This window comes from Oncorhynchus clarkii, chromosome 10 (genome assembly GCF_045791955.1).
Source record: "Oncorhynchus clarkii lewisi isolate Uvic-CL-2024 chromosome 10, UVic_Ocla_1.0, whole genome shotgun sequence".
Classification (NCBI taxonomy): domain Eukaryota; kingdom Metazoa; phylum Chordata; class Actinopteri; order Salmoniformes; family Salmonidae; genus Oncorhynchus; species Oncorhynchus clarkii.
Window position 1 is genome coordinate 49,661,315 of NC_092156.1, and position 18,497 is coordinate 49,679,811.

General features: G+C 40.9%; 2 protein-coding genes across 3 annotated transcripts; one reads left to right on the forward strand and one right to left on the reverse strand.

The window, feature by feature from the left end:
• The first annotated feature begins 521 nt into the window (after positions 1 to 521).
• LOC139418715 (RAN guanine nucleotide release factor) lies at positions 522 to 6,483 on the forward strand. 2 transcript variants are annotated; one of them, XM_071168368.1, is made up of 6 exons: positions 522 to 764; positions 1,036 to 1,125; positions 1,237 to 1,353; positions 1,738 to 1,900; positions 2,317 to 2,411; positions 2,810 to 3,219. In XM_071168368.1, exons 2-6 carry the CDS (start codon positions 1,046 to 1,048, stop codon positions 2,934 to 2,936), a joined length of 582 nt encoding a protein of 193 aa, XP_071024469.1. In that variant the 5' UTR covers positions 522 to 764; positions 1,036 to 1,045; the 3' UTR covers positions 2,937 to 3,219. The 2 variants fall into 2 exon arrangements, with proteins under 2 accessions (XP_071024469.1, XP_071024468.1); XM_071168367.1 differs by having other exon boundaries at positions 528 to 608; positions 2,810 to 6,483.
• Positions 4,619 to 16,824, reverse strand: LOC139418714 (solute carrier family 25 member 35). Its single transcript, XM_071168366.1, has 5 exons — positions 16,164 to 16,824; positions 15,583 to 15,648; positions 13,693 to 13,845; positions 7,114 to 7,248; positions 4,619 to 6,794 (listed from the first exon to the last, which is right to left on the reverse strand). The coding sequence occupies exons 1-5, from the start codon at positions 16,533 to 16,535 to the stop codon at positions 6,624 to 6,626; spliced, it is 897 nt and encodes a 298-aa protein (XP_071024467.1). The 5' UTR covers positions 16,536 to 16,824; the 3' UTR covers positions 4,619 to 6,623.
• Positions 16,825 to 18,497: the final 1,673 nt, after the last annotated feature.

An 18,497-nucleotide genomic window follows, 5' to 3' on the forward strand; every position in this document is an offset into this window, starting at 1 on the left:
CTCTTCATCAGTCAAAAGTGGTGTCCCTATGCCTCCCTATGATATCTCTACCTATGCTAGATATAGACCATGTTGAGGTAGAAAAACGTCTGACAAACATAATTTGAGTTTTTTTTTTGCATAATCATCACTGTTGATTTCAGAAGATATTTACCATTCACTTACCTCATTCGGTTGATGGCCACTTCCCCCCCCCCGCGTTAAAATGGATAATTGATTGATTTGATCTCAACAAAAAGCTTGTTTATTGTCACAATGAATGAGCCATGAAATTCTGTAGTGACGCAATAGAAGGGTTGTGATGTAATAAAGAAAGTACAAGGAAATTGAAGTTTTACTGCTTTTGTTATGTACTTTATCTGCTGTAGTTTTGGGTACCGTGATTTATTCTCAAGAATACACTTGCAAAAGAAGAACATTTATATTTGAGACCATTTAACTGACGTTCGCTAGATGGCAGTACCTTTCTGGCCATTTCGTCGCGGGGACAGATTATTTTCTCGCTTTACGTGTCTGTTTTCAGTATTTACTTCCGCCAATAAAAATGGCAGCTTTGTAGCCCTTCGTGTTGTGTTTTTGTGTTGTCTTAAGTGCTTACAAAAACTCAGGTAGGTTGATACAAGTTTTGATTAACAGTAAAAATGAATGCCAGTGGTGTATTCGGATGTATAATGGATATCTCAACGACTTAAGTGTATTGTAATGGAACTGAGAGTCATGATCACGTGCTAACACAGCATATGGATCTGTGCAAAACTGCTGCAGTAAGTGCATATTTTTTATTTGAAAGATTTATTTCTCGCTGATATGAAAGATAAGGAGCATATCAGCATATGTTTCAAAAACTGTTTCACAAGCAATAATTATTGACGTTTCTTAACATTAAAACACCGCATCGGAATTGTAGTTCACAAGCAGGAAACGGTAAGCGAAGCTAACTGTTGAAAACGCTACAGATAAGGGTTTTCAAGAGCTAAATAAAAATGCTGATGGGATGTCTCTAATTTAGTGCCCTGTCCATTGTATTTCCCCTAGTTCCTACAGAATGCAGAACGCTACAGTGGGTCGTCCTCTATTTGGAGGGGCCCTGTCAGCCACCATCCCGCACAGTGCCAAAGACATCAGGTGAGACTAAATATCATGAGCAACACATTTCTATGGGCAACTCTGTCAGCTGCGGAGGGAAAGCTGAACTGTCTCAAGAGCACATTTACCCCCTCCCTTGTATATGAGCAGTGAGTTGAGGGAGATTCCAGACAACCAGGAGGTTTTTGCCCACGACCACAATGACCAGAGCATCATCGTGGAACTACTAGAGTTACAGAGCCATGTCCAGAATGGAGACGCTGCTAGGTATGCACCAAAATTGTGGTGTGAGTGCATTCCAAATGGGACCCTATTCTCTTTATAGTGGACACAACTTTTGAGACCAAGGTTCATAGAGCTCTGGTCAAAAGTAGTGCACTATATGTAGAAAAGGGCTATTTAGGAGGAATCCTGTGTGTTTTTGCAGTGATTGACTTGGGCAGGAGCTCACCGGAACTGAGTACTGGCACCTCACATTTTCTAGGTTTTGAGTTCCTGCACGTCTTTATAGATTTTAGCTCAAAAGTATTGTGGCGTTCCTCCACCTATATATGAACAGTACCAGCACATATTTCAGTCCAAGTCAAGCATTGCAATAGGAAGTGCTCACTGCTCAGCCTCCCCATTCTTAAAGTAACCTTTGACCTTTAGGTACCACTTTGAGGATGTAGCAGGGAGCAACAAGGCATCGGCCCCAGGGACATCAGAGGTCAGGGCTGTGGTGGCCTTGCCCAAGTCAGACCTCTCCCTGGAGGAGTGCAGCTCTGCCTTTCTGCTCACTGGAACACAGTGTGTGGCCAAGTTCAATGAGGAAGTACGTCTGTCTGTTTCTTTCTTAGTTTTGAAAATGTATTTATTCTTAGTAAAATTGTAACCTTGTTTTTTGAAAGGGAAAGTAAGTGCACTGTGACCTCAGACTGACAATCTCACCTGCAGCCTCACGTGTCCATTCACAACCCTTTGCACAAACAGTAATGCCCATTCACCTTGGTAGTCATGTGTCCTATGCACAAGAGGATTTATAGCCTAGTCTTTTCAGGAAATGCACAAGTGCTAGTCCTTTCCTTGTCACAGTCAGAATGGTCATGTCAATTGCAGTTATATAGTCTGAAACCATGTGGAGGTTTATGGCATTCACCTCAACTGTTGGTTAACTGTATTTGAACTGTTCCAGCTCTGGTTCCTTTTTATTTAGATTTGTATCTTGTTTTGTTGCATTCCTTCCTCCAGGCCAAAAATACAGTGACCATTCACCTTGGCCTGTTCCGACTACCACAGTTCTCTACAGATGTTCTAGTGACCTTCAACGACCCCCTCAGCATAAGGTGAGGTTATACAGGGTGTTTGTCCCAAGTGGCATCGTATTCCCTATATAGTGCACTACTTTTGAACAGTGCCCATAGGGGACTCCTGTCTATCCCTGGTGTTTTGTGAAATAGAAGACTTTAAATATAATTTCACAAAATCATATATTTTTTTTGTCATATATGGATAAAGCATAGGTAGAGCATAATCTAGGCTAAAGGTACTATGGCAAAAGGTGTTATGTTATTTTATATTAATATAAATTAAACTGAAAACAGGGTATCAATGTTTTCATTATAACATAACTACTATTACAGATGCTATTACCATGGTATTACCACTTTTTCCTAAGCTGCCTGTTAAGCGCTACTCCTTTTCACTAACCTCTCCCGTCCCCCTCTCCTCTCTACCCTCCCAGCCCTGGCAGCAGCAGTGCAGTGGGGATGGGAGTAGAGCAGCAGGAGGACACAGAGCCATGGACGCTACAGGACTTCCAGCGTTTACTGCAGTCTCTCAGACTACACGACCCAGGCGTGTTTGGGTAGAAGAGGGCTTCAGGTCCAGCTCACCACACCGCTTCAACAGACATTGCCATTACACTCATCTCCAATCTTTTTGTTCTCTCAGACGGACATAATGTAATATACTGGTCACAGTAAAAACCACTCAAGATTGCGCTTTGGTTTTGTTTGTCTTCTCATGGTATCATTTGTGTTTACTTAAATTGTATGAACTTAGCTTATGCTGAACAAAAATATAAATGCAACATGTAAAGTGTTGGTCCCATGTTTCATGAGCTGAAATAAAAGATCCCAGAAATGTTCCATATGCACAATCTTATCTCTCAAATTTTGTGCACAAATTTGTTTACATACCTGTTAGTGAGCACTTCTCCTATGCCAAGATAATCCATCCACCTGACAGGTGTGGCATATCAAGAAGCTGATTAAACAGCATTAGCATTGCACAGGTGCACCTTGTGCTGGGGACAAAAGGCCTATCTAAAATGTGCAGTTTTGTCACACAACACTGCCATAGATTGTCTCTAGTTTTGAGGGAGTGTGCAATTGGCATGCTGACTGCAGGAATGTCCACCAGAGCAGTTGCCAGAGAATTGACTGTTCATTTCTCTACCATAAGCTGCCTCCAATGTAGTTTTATAGAATTTTGCAGTACATCCAACCGGCCTCATCATGCCAACCCAGGACCTCCACACCCAGCTTCTGCGGGATGGTCTGAGACGAGTCACCCGGACAGCTGATGAAACTGGGTTTGCACAACAGAAGAATTTCTGCACAAACTCTGTTTGACTGGACTGCAGTTCGGCGTTGTAACCGACTTCAGTGGGCTAATGCTCACCTTCGATGGCCGCTGGAGAAGTGTGCTCTTGATGGATGAATCCCGGTTTCAACTGTACCGAGCAGATGTCAGACCGCGTGTATAGAGTCATGTGGGCGAGCAGTTTGCTGATGTCAATGATGTGAACAGGGTGCCCATGGTGGCGGTGGGGTTATGTTATGGGCAGGCATAAGCTACGTACGTTGAATTCACAGAGATACCGTGACGAGATCCTGAGATCCATTGTCATGCCATTCTGTCACCTCATGTTTTAGCATGATAATGCACTGCCCCGTGCCGCAAGGATCTGTACACAATTCCTGGAAGCTGAAAATGTCACAGTTCTTCCATTGCCTGCACACTCACCAAACACGTCACACATTGAGCATGTTTGGGATGCTCTGGATCGATGTGTACGACAGCATGTTCCAGTTTCCACCATGCAACTTCGCACAGCCATTGAAGAGTAGTGGAACAAAATTCCACAGGCCACAGTCAACAGCCTGATCAACTCTATGCGAAGGAGATGTGTCACTCTGCATGGGGCAATCGGTGGTCACACACCAGATACTGACTGATTTTCTGATCCACGCCCCAACCTTTTCTATCTATTCCCAGTCATGTGAAATCCATAGATTAGGGCCTAATGAATTTATTTCAATTGACTGATTTCCTTATATGAACTGTAACTCGGTAAAATCTTATAAATTGTTGCATGTTGCGTTAATATTTTTGTTCAATTTGAATCCGAAGTCTGAGCATTCACTACAAGCTCAAAATCAGTGAAGTTGCAACCTTTTCACTTTGCCATTTATTTCCACTTGTCATCTCCTTGGCAATGGAAAACAACCCATGTTTAACTGCTACCCTTGAAAAGGAAATATTTCCATTTGACAGCAATTACAAGTATTATTATTTATTCATTTTTTTTGGGGGGGGGGGCTGTTTTGCATCCTGCAAAATTACATTACATGGCACTGCATATGGCTGTGTAACAAACCAATATCAGAATCACGTTAGTAAATAAATATCCTTCAGCGATTGGATCTACACAAGACAATTAATACATTCATTAGAGAGATCAAAATGAATCAAAATGCCTGTAATGGATGTACAGCAATTAAATAACCCAGCTGTGTCAAGTAAGCAGACCCAATGTACAATATTAGTCAACCTTAGAATCAATAGAAGCAGTAAGCTATACATCCAGAGAGCAATTTTACAGTAAGGCAAGCGGTATGAACAAATCCCACTATACTTTATAAAAATAAACTCATGTCTAATTTCTGCGGTAAATTAAATCATTAAATCTACTCTGGAGGTCGATTTTTTTCTATATTAATACTGTGCTGAGATTGTTCATGTACTTTTGAAGAAGTCTTGCCTAATCTGTAGATGTTCTAATTCTCTGTAAATTAAATTGTGTAGTAGAGGTTTCCTAGTACTCAAGCTACATAAATTCACAGCCGTCAGTAACTTGGATGAGGTAAGGACGTTATCATTAGTACAAGTGGAGGAAGCTTGTGGTGAACATTCTGCAGAAGAATTGGGAATTATTCTGACTCAGAAACATCTTCCTATTCGTATTGGATGGATAAACTATTCTGCTGCATACCACAACGTGTCAGCCACCACAGCAGCCTATTGTTACCTCATTGTGCTTCCGAGATCAGAAACCAGTTTGAATTAGATTCTTATTGGAGTGTAGAACCTTTGCTCTAGTTAAAAAAAAGTTTACACACAAAAGTAAACTCCTCTACTATTGACATATATCTCAAGACCAAATGCATAAGCCTGGTCCCAGATCTGTTTACGCTGTATAGTCAATGGCCATAGGAGTTGGCAAGACTGAACAAACAGATCTGGGATCAGGCTACAAACTCATTAAATGAGGGATCATTTAACCTGTGAACTGACCTGTGGCTTAATGAGTCTTTATCTTTATACCTGTCTGCGTCCATGTTCAGGGCCACCTACATTGCAGTCACGCACCACATCCCAACTCCTGGATGTCAGTAACCGCATTGAATTCTGATGCCTGGCACAAGATGGAGTGTTGAAACATAACTAACGTAATTACAGTTAACGAAAATGTACGCTTAATCCAGTATAAACTCATGTATAGAATTTGTTATACAAGAGACAAATTTCACAAATTCTACATGACAACAGTAGAGTCATGTCTCAAGTGTAAAACTAACATGGGCTTAATAATCCAAGCCTTCTGGGAGTGCTAGGTTCCAAAAGTTATGGGCGGAGTTAGACAGTTGGCTGTCAGAGGTTTTACAATGTAAATGCTTTTAATCTGTCTATCTGCATATTTCAAGACGTGGCATATTAGGGTGCGGTGAGATACTCAAACAGGGTGGACCATACTTTTCTCGTCAATGATTTTGAAAAAACTTCTCCTCAAAAACTGGAAATCAAATGATCCTCCATCACTATGACAGTGGATGAATCAAATGTATTATGTAAATATTCAAAAGGTGTGGGCTACGGATAAAAATAGAACAGTGCAATTTGAGACCATATGGCAGAATGCTACAAGCACTGGAATGTTCCAGGGGATGAAGGATGGGGGGGGAGTGTGGTTGAGACATACGTGATGCGCATGGTTGCAGTGTGAACACGTGGGCCTGAGCAGGTGTGATGCCATTTATGTTTGATGAAATTTGTGTGTGTCTGTTTGTATTTTGTTTATGTATGGTTGTTATTGTTTGAGAAAAAGATACAAATAAAACCATACCAAATGCCCGCAATGTAGATGACGTGGCAATCATTGGTTAATTTATGCAGCGCAACTGCTTTGTAGATGGCCTGGAACGCCATCCCTTTCCCTTTCCTGATACTATCTGTGTTGCTGGCAGAGTAGAGATTGCCCTGCCTGCCGGCTACTATCTGTGCTGCTGCCAGAGCTTCCTCAGTTCATCCCAGAACAGTAGAGACAGGATGGTGTGTGGCCCCAGACGGAAGTAGGATGCACCCAGGCCTTTGTAGAGCCCTGTCACACCCTCCATCTTCAGTGTCTTCGAGAAGCAGTCCCCAAAACCTTTATAGAGCTCTCCCTGGAAATTAGAGTATATCCAGAGCCATGTTAGAGAGTAGTACAATTACATTAAGACAATTCATGTGGTAAACAGTGGGTCAACTTGGGTCCCTTTTACCAATACTCTAGACCTGCAGGAATGTTAATTTTCATATTTTTCTCAACACACCCTTTCCCTCGTGAGAGTTTTTTTCCAGAGCCACTTGGCAGCACAGTGACAGCATACATTTTTAGTATGTGATCACTGCGGTAATAGAACCCAGGACCTTGGTGTTGCTAGTGCCATGCTCTTACCAACTGAGCCACACAGGAAGGACCATGTAAAGTAAGCCACTGACCTTGCCTGTATGATCCACAGGTTGGTTGTAGAGCCGTGTGCTGACCACGTCAAAGGGTGTCATGGCTGCCACCACCACCACACTGCTGATCATCCCTGCGCACAGAGCCACCAGCCAGCTGCCCTCTGGGAACACCTGCCGGGGGGAGAGAAAAGGGTAACTTAGTGAGGTATGCTTAGAGCTGGTTTCCCGAAAAACAACTTATAGGACGTGTCCCAGACAGTGGAAAATCTCTAATGTAAGTACCTTTTAGTCCAGGACTAGGATTTTATCAGTGTCTAAGGAACCATCTCTTAATGGTCTGACAGCCAGTATCCAGCTGTTAACATAGCAGATCATTTGATATGTCTAAAATAATAAAAAACGAGATTGATGCAGTGTTCTTCTGTAACATTAAACTTCTGTTAACTACTTAGTTTAAATGGAGCTGAATAATGACATAGGTAGTCATTTATTCCCCACCAAACAGAGTTATGTAAACACTATGTAACTGGTGAAATATTATGAATGGTGTCAAATGTCACAAAATGAACAGAGAACACCCTACCAAATACAGAGCACTGCTGTGGTAACCATAAGGTTGTAGTACATTAAGTACAGTATTTACAAATGGGCACAATGGGAAATGACAAATGTCCATCTAAAAGAACCCATGAGCACCAACATGTGAAGTTCATAGGTTTCAAATGAAAGCTAAGAGGCCAACATTTTTAGAAACTAGGGCATATATACAGTGCATACTGTAAAAACTGTTAAATCCCCATGGATTGATGAGAAATTGAAAAATGGTATGGTTGAGAGGGATGAGGCAAAAGGAATGGCAAATAAGTCTGGCTGGACAGCTAATCATCAAATGTACTGTAAATCGAGAGATTATGTGACTAAACTAAACAAAAAGAAACTGTACTATGAAACAAATATAAAATATATATAGAATGACAGTAAAAAGCTTTCGAGCACTTTAAACGAAATACCCCAGAAAGACAAAGTGAAAACATGTTTTTAGAAATGTAATCAAATTTATTGAAAATTAAATACATACATCTCTTTTACATAAGTATTCACACCCCTGAGTCAATGCATGTCAATACATGTTGGAAGTAATGGGGTCTGAATATTTTCCGAATGCACTGTCATTCTGAATCCAAACATTACACTGTTGTTTTGTATGTCCATTTGAGGTTTACTGTACTTTTCACCACATTTGTTGATAATGAAATCAGAAAATACTCTGGATACATTCAGTAACATGATAAAAAAAAATCCTGGAAATGTGGGGTGTGTGAAACATGAGACAACAAAAGTACAAGTGTTTGAGTGAGAGGACTAACTGGTGTCTCCAGGTGACTACACATCTCTCCAAAGTGTGCACAGTACCTAAGTAATTTCTATGCACTTTTATGACTCAAAGAAGAGTAATTAACTATAAATTGCTTTTTTATGACCTGAGTTTTTTTTTATATGAAGTACACATTTGGACTCAGCTGTTTGGCTTGCTTGTATGACATTATTATAATCCTCAACGTCTCATCTTTCAAAATACATACAGTCCTCTTAATTTTCAGCATTTCGCTCACTCAGACAACAAAAAAGTTGCCTAATTAGTTGGATGGGGGCAACTTCTTGTTGCGTGCGGACGGCTGTCATTCAAAACCCATAGTGCTGTGAAGGAGACCTGAGCTCTGACATTTATAGCATGTTACTGTACAGCCACTGCGGTCCAATTAAGGAGCTGATCAGTGGGCAAATCTGTCATTTTCAACCCGCATACGAGTGTAAAGGGTTAGAGTTTTTGGAAAACGTGGTTGCAAAAGAGATTTTGTAATTCTGTCACCAATCTTTGCATCTGCACAGTTCTTCCAGTAAATGTGTTTTTGTGACATTTGTGTACATTTTCAACGCAGTCCTTATATGGTTTGCGAAAAGTTGTGTTTTCCATTTAACCAGGTAGGCTAGTTGAGAACAAGTTATCATTTGCAACTGCGACCTGGCCAAGATGAAGCATAGCAATTCGACAGACAGTTACACATGGACTAAACAAAACAGTCATTAATACAGTAGAACAAAATAAAACAAAAAGTCTATATACACAGTTTAAATCAATGGTTTTTGTTTGGCATACATTTTAAAGTGAAAACTCGGAGTCAACGAGTAACTCCGTTATCGTGGAACTGCCCAAATACCTCTGTCCTCTATGATATAAGACACAACATCGGTGTTATAAATGTGGAGTTTGTACTGGCAACAAACTACCAACATTCATGGGGCATAGGCCTAATGATGGAATAGGTCGACAGAGACAAAGATATGGATCTATGCCTACTTCTCTCTCAGAAATTAGATTTAGCAGGTGTAAGTGTTTCTTCCATCCCTCTACTCGAACCAGGGACACTCTGCACATATCAACATCCCATGAAGCATCGTTACCGATCGCGCCACAAATCGCGCCACAAAAGGCCCTTGCAGATCAAGTGAAACAACTACTTCAAGGTCTAAGAGCGAAAAATGTAACTCCATATACAATATTTTAATAACAATATTGATTTAAATAATTGTTTATTTAGTGGCACCACAAATGTGAATTAATATTTACAAAACAATTTACTAAACAAAATGTTTGCAGATGTCAGGCCATAATACATTTACTTTGTATAGAACTTTTCAATACAATATTTTTTTCATACATTTATGTACAATAAAAACAAATCATAGGTAAACTAACAATATTGTAGACTTGATGCTAAATACAGATTTATTTTTGCTTTAGTGTGTGTGTGTGTCCATCAACCACTTAGTTATGTTAGGAAGTTTGCCATCTTTAAGAGCAGCCCTTGTAACTTCACCCCAACTTCTCTTATCCCCAGAACACAGCAACTTAAGAACATGTGTTTTGACATTTTTGGGAAATGTTAGTGATTGTTTTTTTTATAAATACAACCCTAGCAGGGCCCCAAGTCCCATGGGGGCGTCCTCTAGGGCATGGATTTTCTCCCCAGCAAAGGCCAGCGTGATTTCACTCACATGGTGAAATTAATTTCCACCGATGTTCAGTAAAGGAGTTGGGAGCAGTGAAACCTGTGTCAACAAAAGAAAGAAAAGATGAATTCACATACAATTACCAAAAAACATTAAAAATGTTCAGCTGTAGTGTAATAAGCATGCACACATGTTTATGAAGAAAATAATTTGTGCATAGGCATACCTTGTCACAGACAAAGGCCACTCGGGTCCTCATTGAAGAAGAAGGGCAAGAGCTGTGGTCTCGAGTCCTACTAAAGCAATGATCTTACTACATTTGCTAATTTTATTACAAAATACATATTTTTAATATACTATGTATTGGCTACATTAGAGAAAGGTAAGGAACAAGAGCAAATACCTGTGTGCCTCTTCTTTATTGTCCTTCAGGGACTGCCGAAATAGCAGGATGATATCCTCACCCCTGGCTCACCTCTAACTCTGCTATCATTTTGCCACTAGCCTTACGGAGTCCTTTACATTTTATTTTTGTCTATATCCATTCCATGGATTTGATTCATTTTTGAGAATATCTGAAAAGATCATTTGCACACGTGTATGCTAATAAAGTTCAGTTTGTTTTGACTGCCATGTAGGTTAAATGTACACTTCAAATGCAGCTGTCCTAGAACAAATCCTTACCTTCTTCTTGATCCCAATTGCATTGTGTCCATGTTCTGTTCTATAAGAATTTCAAAAGGAAGAGAAAATGTGTCAAAGAACAGTTGAGGTCAGAAGTTTACATACACTTAGGTTGGAGTCATTAAAAGTCATTTCTCAACTACTCCACAAATTTCTTGTTAAACTATAGTTTTGGCAAGTCGGTTAGGACATCTACTTTGAGCATGACAAGTAATGTTTCCAACAATTGTTTACATAGAATATTTCACTGTATCACAATTCCAGTGGGTCAGAAGTTTACATACACTAAGTTGACTGTGCCTTTTAAACAGCTTGGAAAATGTCATGACTTTAGAAGCTTCTGATACTCAAATTATGTCAATTAGACTCAATTGGAGATGTACTTGTGGATGTATTGTAAGGCCTACCTTCAAACTCAGTGCCTCTTTGCTTGACATCATGTGAAAAAAATCAAAAGAAATCAGAAGAAAAATTGAAGACCTCCACAAGTCTGGTTCATCCTTGGGAGCAATTTCCAAACGCCTGAAGGTACCACGGTCATCTGTACAAACAATAGTACGCAAGTATAAACACCATGGGACCACACAGCCGTCATACCGCTCAGGAAGGAGACGCGTTCTGTCTCCTAGAGATGAACGTACTTTGGTGAGAAAAGTGCAAATTAATCCCAGAACAACAGCAAAGGACCTTGAAGATGCTGGAGGAAACAGGTACAAAAGTATCTATATCCACAGTAAAACGAGTCCCTATATCAACATAACCTGAAAGGCCGCTCAGCAAGAAGAAGCCACTGCTCCAAAACCGCCATAAAAAAGCCAGACTACAGTTTGCAACTGCACATGGGGACAAAGATTGTACTTTTTGGAGAAATGTCCTCTGGTCTGATGAAACAAAAATAGAACCATTTGGCCATAATGACCATCGTTATGTTTGGAGGAAAAAGGGGGAAGCTTGCAAGCCGAAGAACACCATCCCAACCATGAAGCACAGGGGTGGCAGCATCATGTTGTTGGGGTTCTTTGCTGCAGGAGGTACTGATGCACTTCACAAAATAGATGGCATCATGAGGGAGGAAAATTATGTGGATATATTGAAGCATCATCAAGACATCAGTCAGGAAGTTAAAGCTTGGTCGCAAATGGGTCTTCCAAATGGACAATGACCCCAAGCATACTTCCAAAGTTGTTCCAAAATGGCTTAAGGACAGCAAAATCAAGGTATTGGAGTGCCCATCACAAAGCCCTGACCTCGATCCTATAGAAAATGTGTGCAGAACTGAAAAATTGTGTACGAGCAAGGAGGCCTACAAACGTGACTCAGTTACACCAGCTCTGTCAAGAGGAATGGGCCAAAATGCAACAAACTTATTGTGGGAAGCTTGTGGAAGGCTACCCGAAACATTTGACCCAAGTTTAAAATTGTTTAAGGCAATACTACCACATACTAATTGAGTGCATGTAAACTTCTGATCCACTGGTAATGGGATGAAAGAAAAGCTGAAATAAATCATTCTCTACTATTATTCTGACATTTCACATTCTTAAAATAGGTGGTCATCCTAACTGACCTAAAACAGGGAATTTTTACTAGTATTAAATGTCAGGAATTGTGAAAAACAGAGTTTAAATGTATTTGGCTATGGTGTATGTAAACTTCCAACTGTGTATATATATATATATTAAATTAATATTGAAAGAAATGTCATCGACAAACTTCAATGCAAAATAGAACATATTGGAGAAAGCACAAGCCAATACAGTACTGCCATACAGTAAAAGTACTGCCATTCAGGCCTAATATCACATTTCAAGCTCTTTTTGTACACAAATTGTTCAATATTTTATCAGGCTGACTTGAAAGATTATACACAACATTTTGCTGCGTGACAATACTGTGTTTGGATTCTGAAGGGCATGCATGCATTCATACAAAAGAGCTAGTAGTCACTGTATTAATACCATTTTGCATTTGAATCCAATCTGTAGCTACCATCTAAGCTATTAATTTCCCTCCACAAGGGGGCATAGGAATGCTATGTCCCCTTATGAGTTCATAATAGTATTGCATGCTGTAGCATTCTATATAAAGAGGAAGCCCTCCGTTGTCCAATTCAGTTCATTGTAACATCTCGGCTGGACAGGTCACCGTCCTTAGTAGGCTAGCTAAAAAAAAATGCAACAAGATAAAGTGTTGGCTAGCTAGCTAATGTCAACAAAGCTAACATTAGCTAGTTCATGCTCACATGAGAACTGCTCTAGATTGGAAACTTACGTTAATATAATGAGTGTAAAGCCATGTTGGCTTTATGGAAACGATATACAATATGGGACAGAATATAGTTCAGGAAATAATACAAACCTAGTCCGGCCCAGTAAGGACATAGCTAACGGTACAGTAGCTCATACAACGCCAACTGTCAAACCCGACTTTCTAATATTTAACTTAATTTTACTGAACTATAGCTAACTAGCGTGACAGCTATAGTAACGTTAAGGAAGCTATTCACAGAAGACCATAATGGTCTTCGTCATTCATTGGTATTTTATATAAATTATTTCGATACATATTCAGAGCCAAACATCAACCCAGCTTACCTTTTTAAACTGTTGTCGCATTCAAACTTGGCGCGAACGTTTTCAGTTGTGAAGTTCCCCCGAAGAACTCCAGCAACAATGGGGGTTCCTCGATGAACCCACCTCCTAAGAAGTTCTTCGAATAACCTTTTTGGGGCTGTTTTTCATTGCCAAGAACCTTAAGGTTCTTAGAAGAACTCCAGTTGAACCCCTAATTTTTAGAGTGTACTACCACACAAATCTTGGCATCACAGGACCAAATCTTGCCTGCTCGCTGGACAGCTACTCAATTTAGAATATGTTAACAGTCTGTCCCAAGAGAATGATCTTAACAACCCGTCCTAACCTGTAGGTCGACGACAAGCTCCTTGGAGGCAGCGAAGGAGTAGAGTTGAGCAGCTGACCCCACGCTGACCCTGGGTACAGCTGCACTGGAGCCCCTCCACAGACCTAGGATACCATGCTGCTTGTGGATCGCTGCCAGAGCATGGACCATCCCCTGAGAGAGAGGGAAGGATGGAGGGGTAGAGGGGTGAGCGATGGAGGGGTAGAAGGACAGATGGAGGAGTAAGATGTAGAAATGGATGGAAGGGGTGAGTACAGTAGTTACAATGTACAGTGCCTTGCGAAAGTATTCGGCCCCCTTGAACTTTGCGACCTTTTGCCACATTTCAGGCTTCAAACATAAAGATATAAAACTGTATTAGTGTGAAGAATCAACAACAAGTGGGACACAATCATGAAGTTGAACGACATTTATTGGATATTTCAAACTTTAACAAATCAAAAACTGAAAAATTGGGCGTGCAAAATTATTCAGCCCCTTTACTTTCAGTGCAGCAAACTCTCTCCAGAAGTTCAGTGAGGATCTCTGAATGATCCAATGTTGACCTAAATGACTAATGATGATAAATACAATCCACCTGTGTGTAATCAAGTCTCTATATAAATGCACCTGCACTGTGATAGTCTCAGAGGTCCGTTAAAAGCGCAGAGAGCAGTTTAAAGCCGGATTTGGATACAAAAAGATTTCCCAAGCTTTAAACATCCCAAGGAGCACTGTGTAAGCGATAATATTGAAATGGAAGGAGTATCAGACCACTGCAAATCTACCAAGACCTGGCCGTCCCTCTAAACTTTCAGCTCATACAAGGAGAAGACTGATCAGAGATGCAGCCAAGAGGCCCATGATCACTCTGGATGAACTGCAGAGATCTACAGCTGAGGTGGGAGACTCTGTCCATAGGACAACAATCAGTCGTATATTGCACAAATTTGGCCTTTATGGAAGAGTGGCAAGAAGAAAGCCATTTCTTAAAGATATCCATAAAAAGTGTTGTTTAAAGTTTGCCACAAGCCACCTGGGAGACACACCAAACATGTGGAAGAAGGTGCTCTGGTCAGATGAAACAAAAATTGAACTTTTGGGCAACAATGCAAAATGTTATGTTTGGCGTAAAAGCAACACAGCTCATCACCCTGAACACACTATCCCCACTGTCAAACATGGTGGTGGCAGCATCCTGGTTTGGGCCTGCTTTTCTTCAGCAGGGACAGGGAAGATGGTTAAAATTGATGGGAAGATGGATGGAGCCAAATACAGGACTATTCTGGAAGAAAACCTGATGGAGTCTGCAAAAGACCTGAGACTGGGACAGAGATTTGTCTTCCATCAAGACAATGATCCAAAACATAAAGCAAAATCTACAATGGAATGGTTCAAAAATAAACATATCCAGATGTTAGAATGGCCAAGTCAAAGTCCAGACCTGAATCCAATCGAGAATCTGTGGAAAGAGCTGAACTGCTGTTCACAAATGCTCTCCATCCAACCTCACTGAGCTCGAGCTGTTTTGCAAGGAGGAATGGGAAAACATTTCAGTCTCTCGATGTGCAAAACTGATAGAGACATACCCCAAGCGACTTACAGCTGTAATCGCAGCAAAAGGTGGCGCTACAAAGTATTAACTTAAGGGGGCTGAATAATTTTGCACGCCCAATTTTTCAGTTTTTGATTTGTTAAAAAAGTTTGAAATATCCAATAAATGTCTTTCCACTTCATGATTGTGTCCCACTTGTTGTTGATTCTTCACAAAAAAAAAGACAGTTTTATCTTTGTTTGAAGCCTGAAATGTGGCAAAAGGTCACAAAGTTCAAGGGGGCCGAATACTTTCGCAAGGCACTGTATATGAACATTTGACAAACATTATTTGATTGATGGACGACTACACTTTACCTGATGTTGATACTGATGTCCAACAGCTATAGAGGAAGTGGCCTGACTCTGAATGTGAGTCTTCACCTGAGTGATGGAAAGAACAGGAATGTCAAGCCTTCACTCATCTCACCAACTGTCCTCAAGTCTAGAGCAGTGGTTGCAGGTGGTACACGATTTTAATATTTTACTAATATTTCTCTTTTTTTTAAACAGATGGGAGTATTAAATGGTATTATAAGCTATTTTACATGACTAAACAATGCAAATTGTGTATAATAATATAAAACAATAGTATTTTAATCTGTTACATAAAGTTGACCAAATTAGACCAGCAAGCTAAAAGATTCTGCGACTCCGCGAATGGTGGTCCTCAAGAGTTTTTGACCGTGATTTGGTGGAACCCGGAAAGGAAACGGTTGGGAACCGCTGGTCTGGAGGCTACACCACTGACAACGTCATGCTGATATTGGGGATGTTTTCAGCATTAAAAACTACAGGGCAGACATTCAAATGCACCTGTATACGGAACGGTCACTCACTAGCCATAAATGTAAACACACAAATTATCATCCGTGATGCGGAGCATGCGCAATACTCACCAAGTAGATGGGACTTCCCATCACTGCCCCCACTACTCCAGCGGCAGCCCCTGCTACTGTGGTTTTAGCAGCACTAACCCTCCCGTCCGTATGGATGTATCCAGATGACTCAATGATTGAATACGACCCAAGCCGAACTCCATTCATGAAAAACTGATAGACAAGTCCCGGTACCAACCCTTTCTGTAAACCAGCTAGTCCATCTACTTTGCCGATAGTGTAAAAAGCGTGGAAAACGTTGCGGTAGTAAATCTGGTAGGTCCCCCGGTTTTTGAGCTCTCCTTGTAATTGCATTCGAGTTTTGACAACCTCCAGTGGGTTAGTGAACAGGCAAGCTCCGCAGGCAGCTGCCCCGCTCAATATAAAATCCATTGCTAAATGGGCTCGACCTTAGCTAAATGAAATTCGGTATATGAAAGATATGTAGAACTCCAAATCGCCGGTTCTAAACAAAAATCTGTCAAAATCCCAAGGTCACAGACTACTGCGGGACGATAATAAATAATCGGTCGCGCCCTAAAAATAGTTTGTATGTTCCATTGTGGTTATTTCTACTCAGTATGCCTTCCTCCCGTCTGTCCTTTAAACTGTGTCCTTGTCATGTTCATCAGCTGTTTGTCAGCTAATCAGGACCAGCGCGCACATATCACGTGTGCAATGTGCTGATGAATTCATCCAAAGCCTTGGCTTGTCTTCTTGGCCAATGAAAACGCCGAGTTAAGCACATCCTTCATCCGGCTTCTTTTGATTGGACGATCAGAGCACAATGTAGAGGACCGTTGGCCAACCTGGAATCAGGGGTAGACGTAACATAGGGCGGATTTGATTATACTGATCTGGAGGACACGCATCTATCACCGGTGATGTGAACGGGCAAAAGCAGTGAGCGCCCTTCCTCTCGGTCATGTCGACAGACAGCATGGTGTATCATCAAGAAACATACAACATCTCTTTTCCATAAATTGTTTGAGTTTTTAAACTAGGTTTCATTTGGGAAGGCAGATAAAGGCATGTTAAAGCACAGATTTCTACTAACCTACTCCACCTACATAATTAAGACGATTTTGCCGTGGGCTTTGAACAGGGCACCTGGCTCACGCCTGGGAGGCAGTCCGGTTCCAAAACTATTACAATCAACTTTTACTGGGTGCAAAACACGCCTACCCGGGGCCCTGGCCAGATGAGTTGAATCCCTCACTGTACATCGTAATCGTATTAATTTGTTGATGTCCATCATCCATTTTGATATATTACAAATTACTATATGTAAACAAAAACAAAGGGAAGCAAGCACTGCTGAGGTACACAATAGTAGATTTTGCCAGACAGACGGTGCTCTTTGGAAAAAGGGGTAAATTGGTCATCAAAAGGAAAGGAGGACCCGAGGCACTTTTTGATATAATTAATTAAAATGCCTTCATTTTTGTGGCAATGTTCAATGGAAACAAAGTTTAAAAACTCTGACCCGTTTCGGCTGCATGGCCTTCGTCAGGCAGTACAAAGATATAATACATGTCCTCTTTTGAAAAGCTTTTTCCAATCAACCCTAATTTGAAGAGGGAGTGGTTACATAATTCGTTGGACAACACCTAGTAAGCAATACTATACACATTAAAAAGTGAAATACTGTAGATGTGTTGTAAAAAAAAAAATGCATCTCAAGGCTAGAAGCATCAGAACCCCTAGAAAGGTAGTTCTAACCTTGGGGCGGCAGGTAACACAACTTCGGCAGACACATTTTTATCTCACTGAAGTTTCTAGCCACATCTCTAAACTAGCTAATTGGGAAGGGCTCGTGAGGGCACTGCGTTGTTTTACTGTGCATTCAGAAAGTATTCAGACCCCTTGACTTTTCCACGGTTTGTTACATTACAGCCTTATTCTAAAAGTGATTCAAGTGTTCCCCCCCCCCATCAATCTACACACAACACCCTATAATGACAAAGCAAAACAAGGTTTGTATTTCTGTGTGCAATGTTTACATTTTTTATTAATCACATTTACATAAGTATTCAGACTAAGTACTTTGTTAAAGCACCTTTGGCAGCAATTGCAGCCTCGAGCATTCTTGGTATGACACTACAAGCTTGGCACACCTGTATTTGGGGAGTTTCTCCCATTCTTCTCAAGCGCTGTCCGATTGGATGGGAAGCGTCGCTGCACAACTATTTTCAGGTCTTATCCAGAGATGTTTGATCGGGTTCAAGTCCGGGCTCTGGCAGGGCCACTCTTGCAGTCTTGGCTGTGTGCTTAGGTTTTTTTCCTGTTGGAAGGTGAACCTTCCCCCCAGTCTGAGGTCCTGGGGCACTCTGGATAAGGTTTCCACAAGGATCT

What these genes read in the sequence shown, in the direction of transcription:
- LOC139418715 (XM_071168368.1), top strand. Translation starts at nt 1,046, where the DNA reads ATGCAGAACGCTACAGTGGGTCGTCCTCTATTTGGAGGGGCCCTGTCA. An exon ending in CAGAATGGAGACGCTGCTAG is followed by an intron (nt 1,354 to 1,737) that starts GTATGCACCAAA and finishes TTTGACCTTTAG; the next exon opens with GTACCACTTTGAGGATGTAG. An exon ending in AACGACCCCCTCAGCATAAG is followed by an intron (nt 2,412 to 2,809) that starts GTGAGGTTATAC and finishes CTACCCTCCCAG; the next exon opens with CCCTGGCAGCAGCAGTGCAG.
- LOC139418714 (XM_071168366.1), bottom strand. Translation starts at nt 16,535, where the DNA reads ATGGATTTTATATTGAGCGGGGCAGCTGCCTGCGGAGCTTGCCTGTTC. An exon ending in GACATCAGTATCAACATCAG is followed by an intron (nt 13,846 to 15,582) that starts GTAAAGTGTAGT and finishes CCTCTCTCTCAG; the next exon opens with GGGATGGTCCATGCTCTGGC. An exon ending in CTGTGGATCATACAGGCAAG is followed by an intron (nt 6,795 to 7,113) that starts GTCAGTGGCTTA and finishes TCTAATTTCCAG; the next exon opens with GGAGAGCTCTATAAAGGTTT.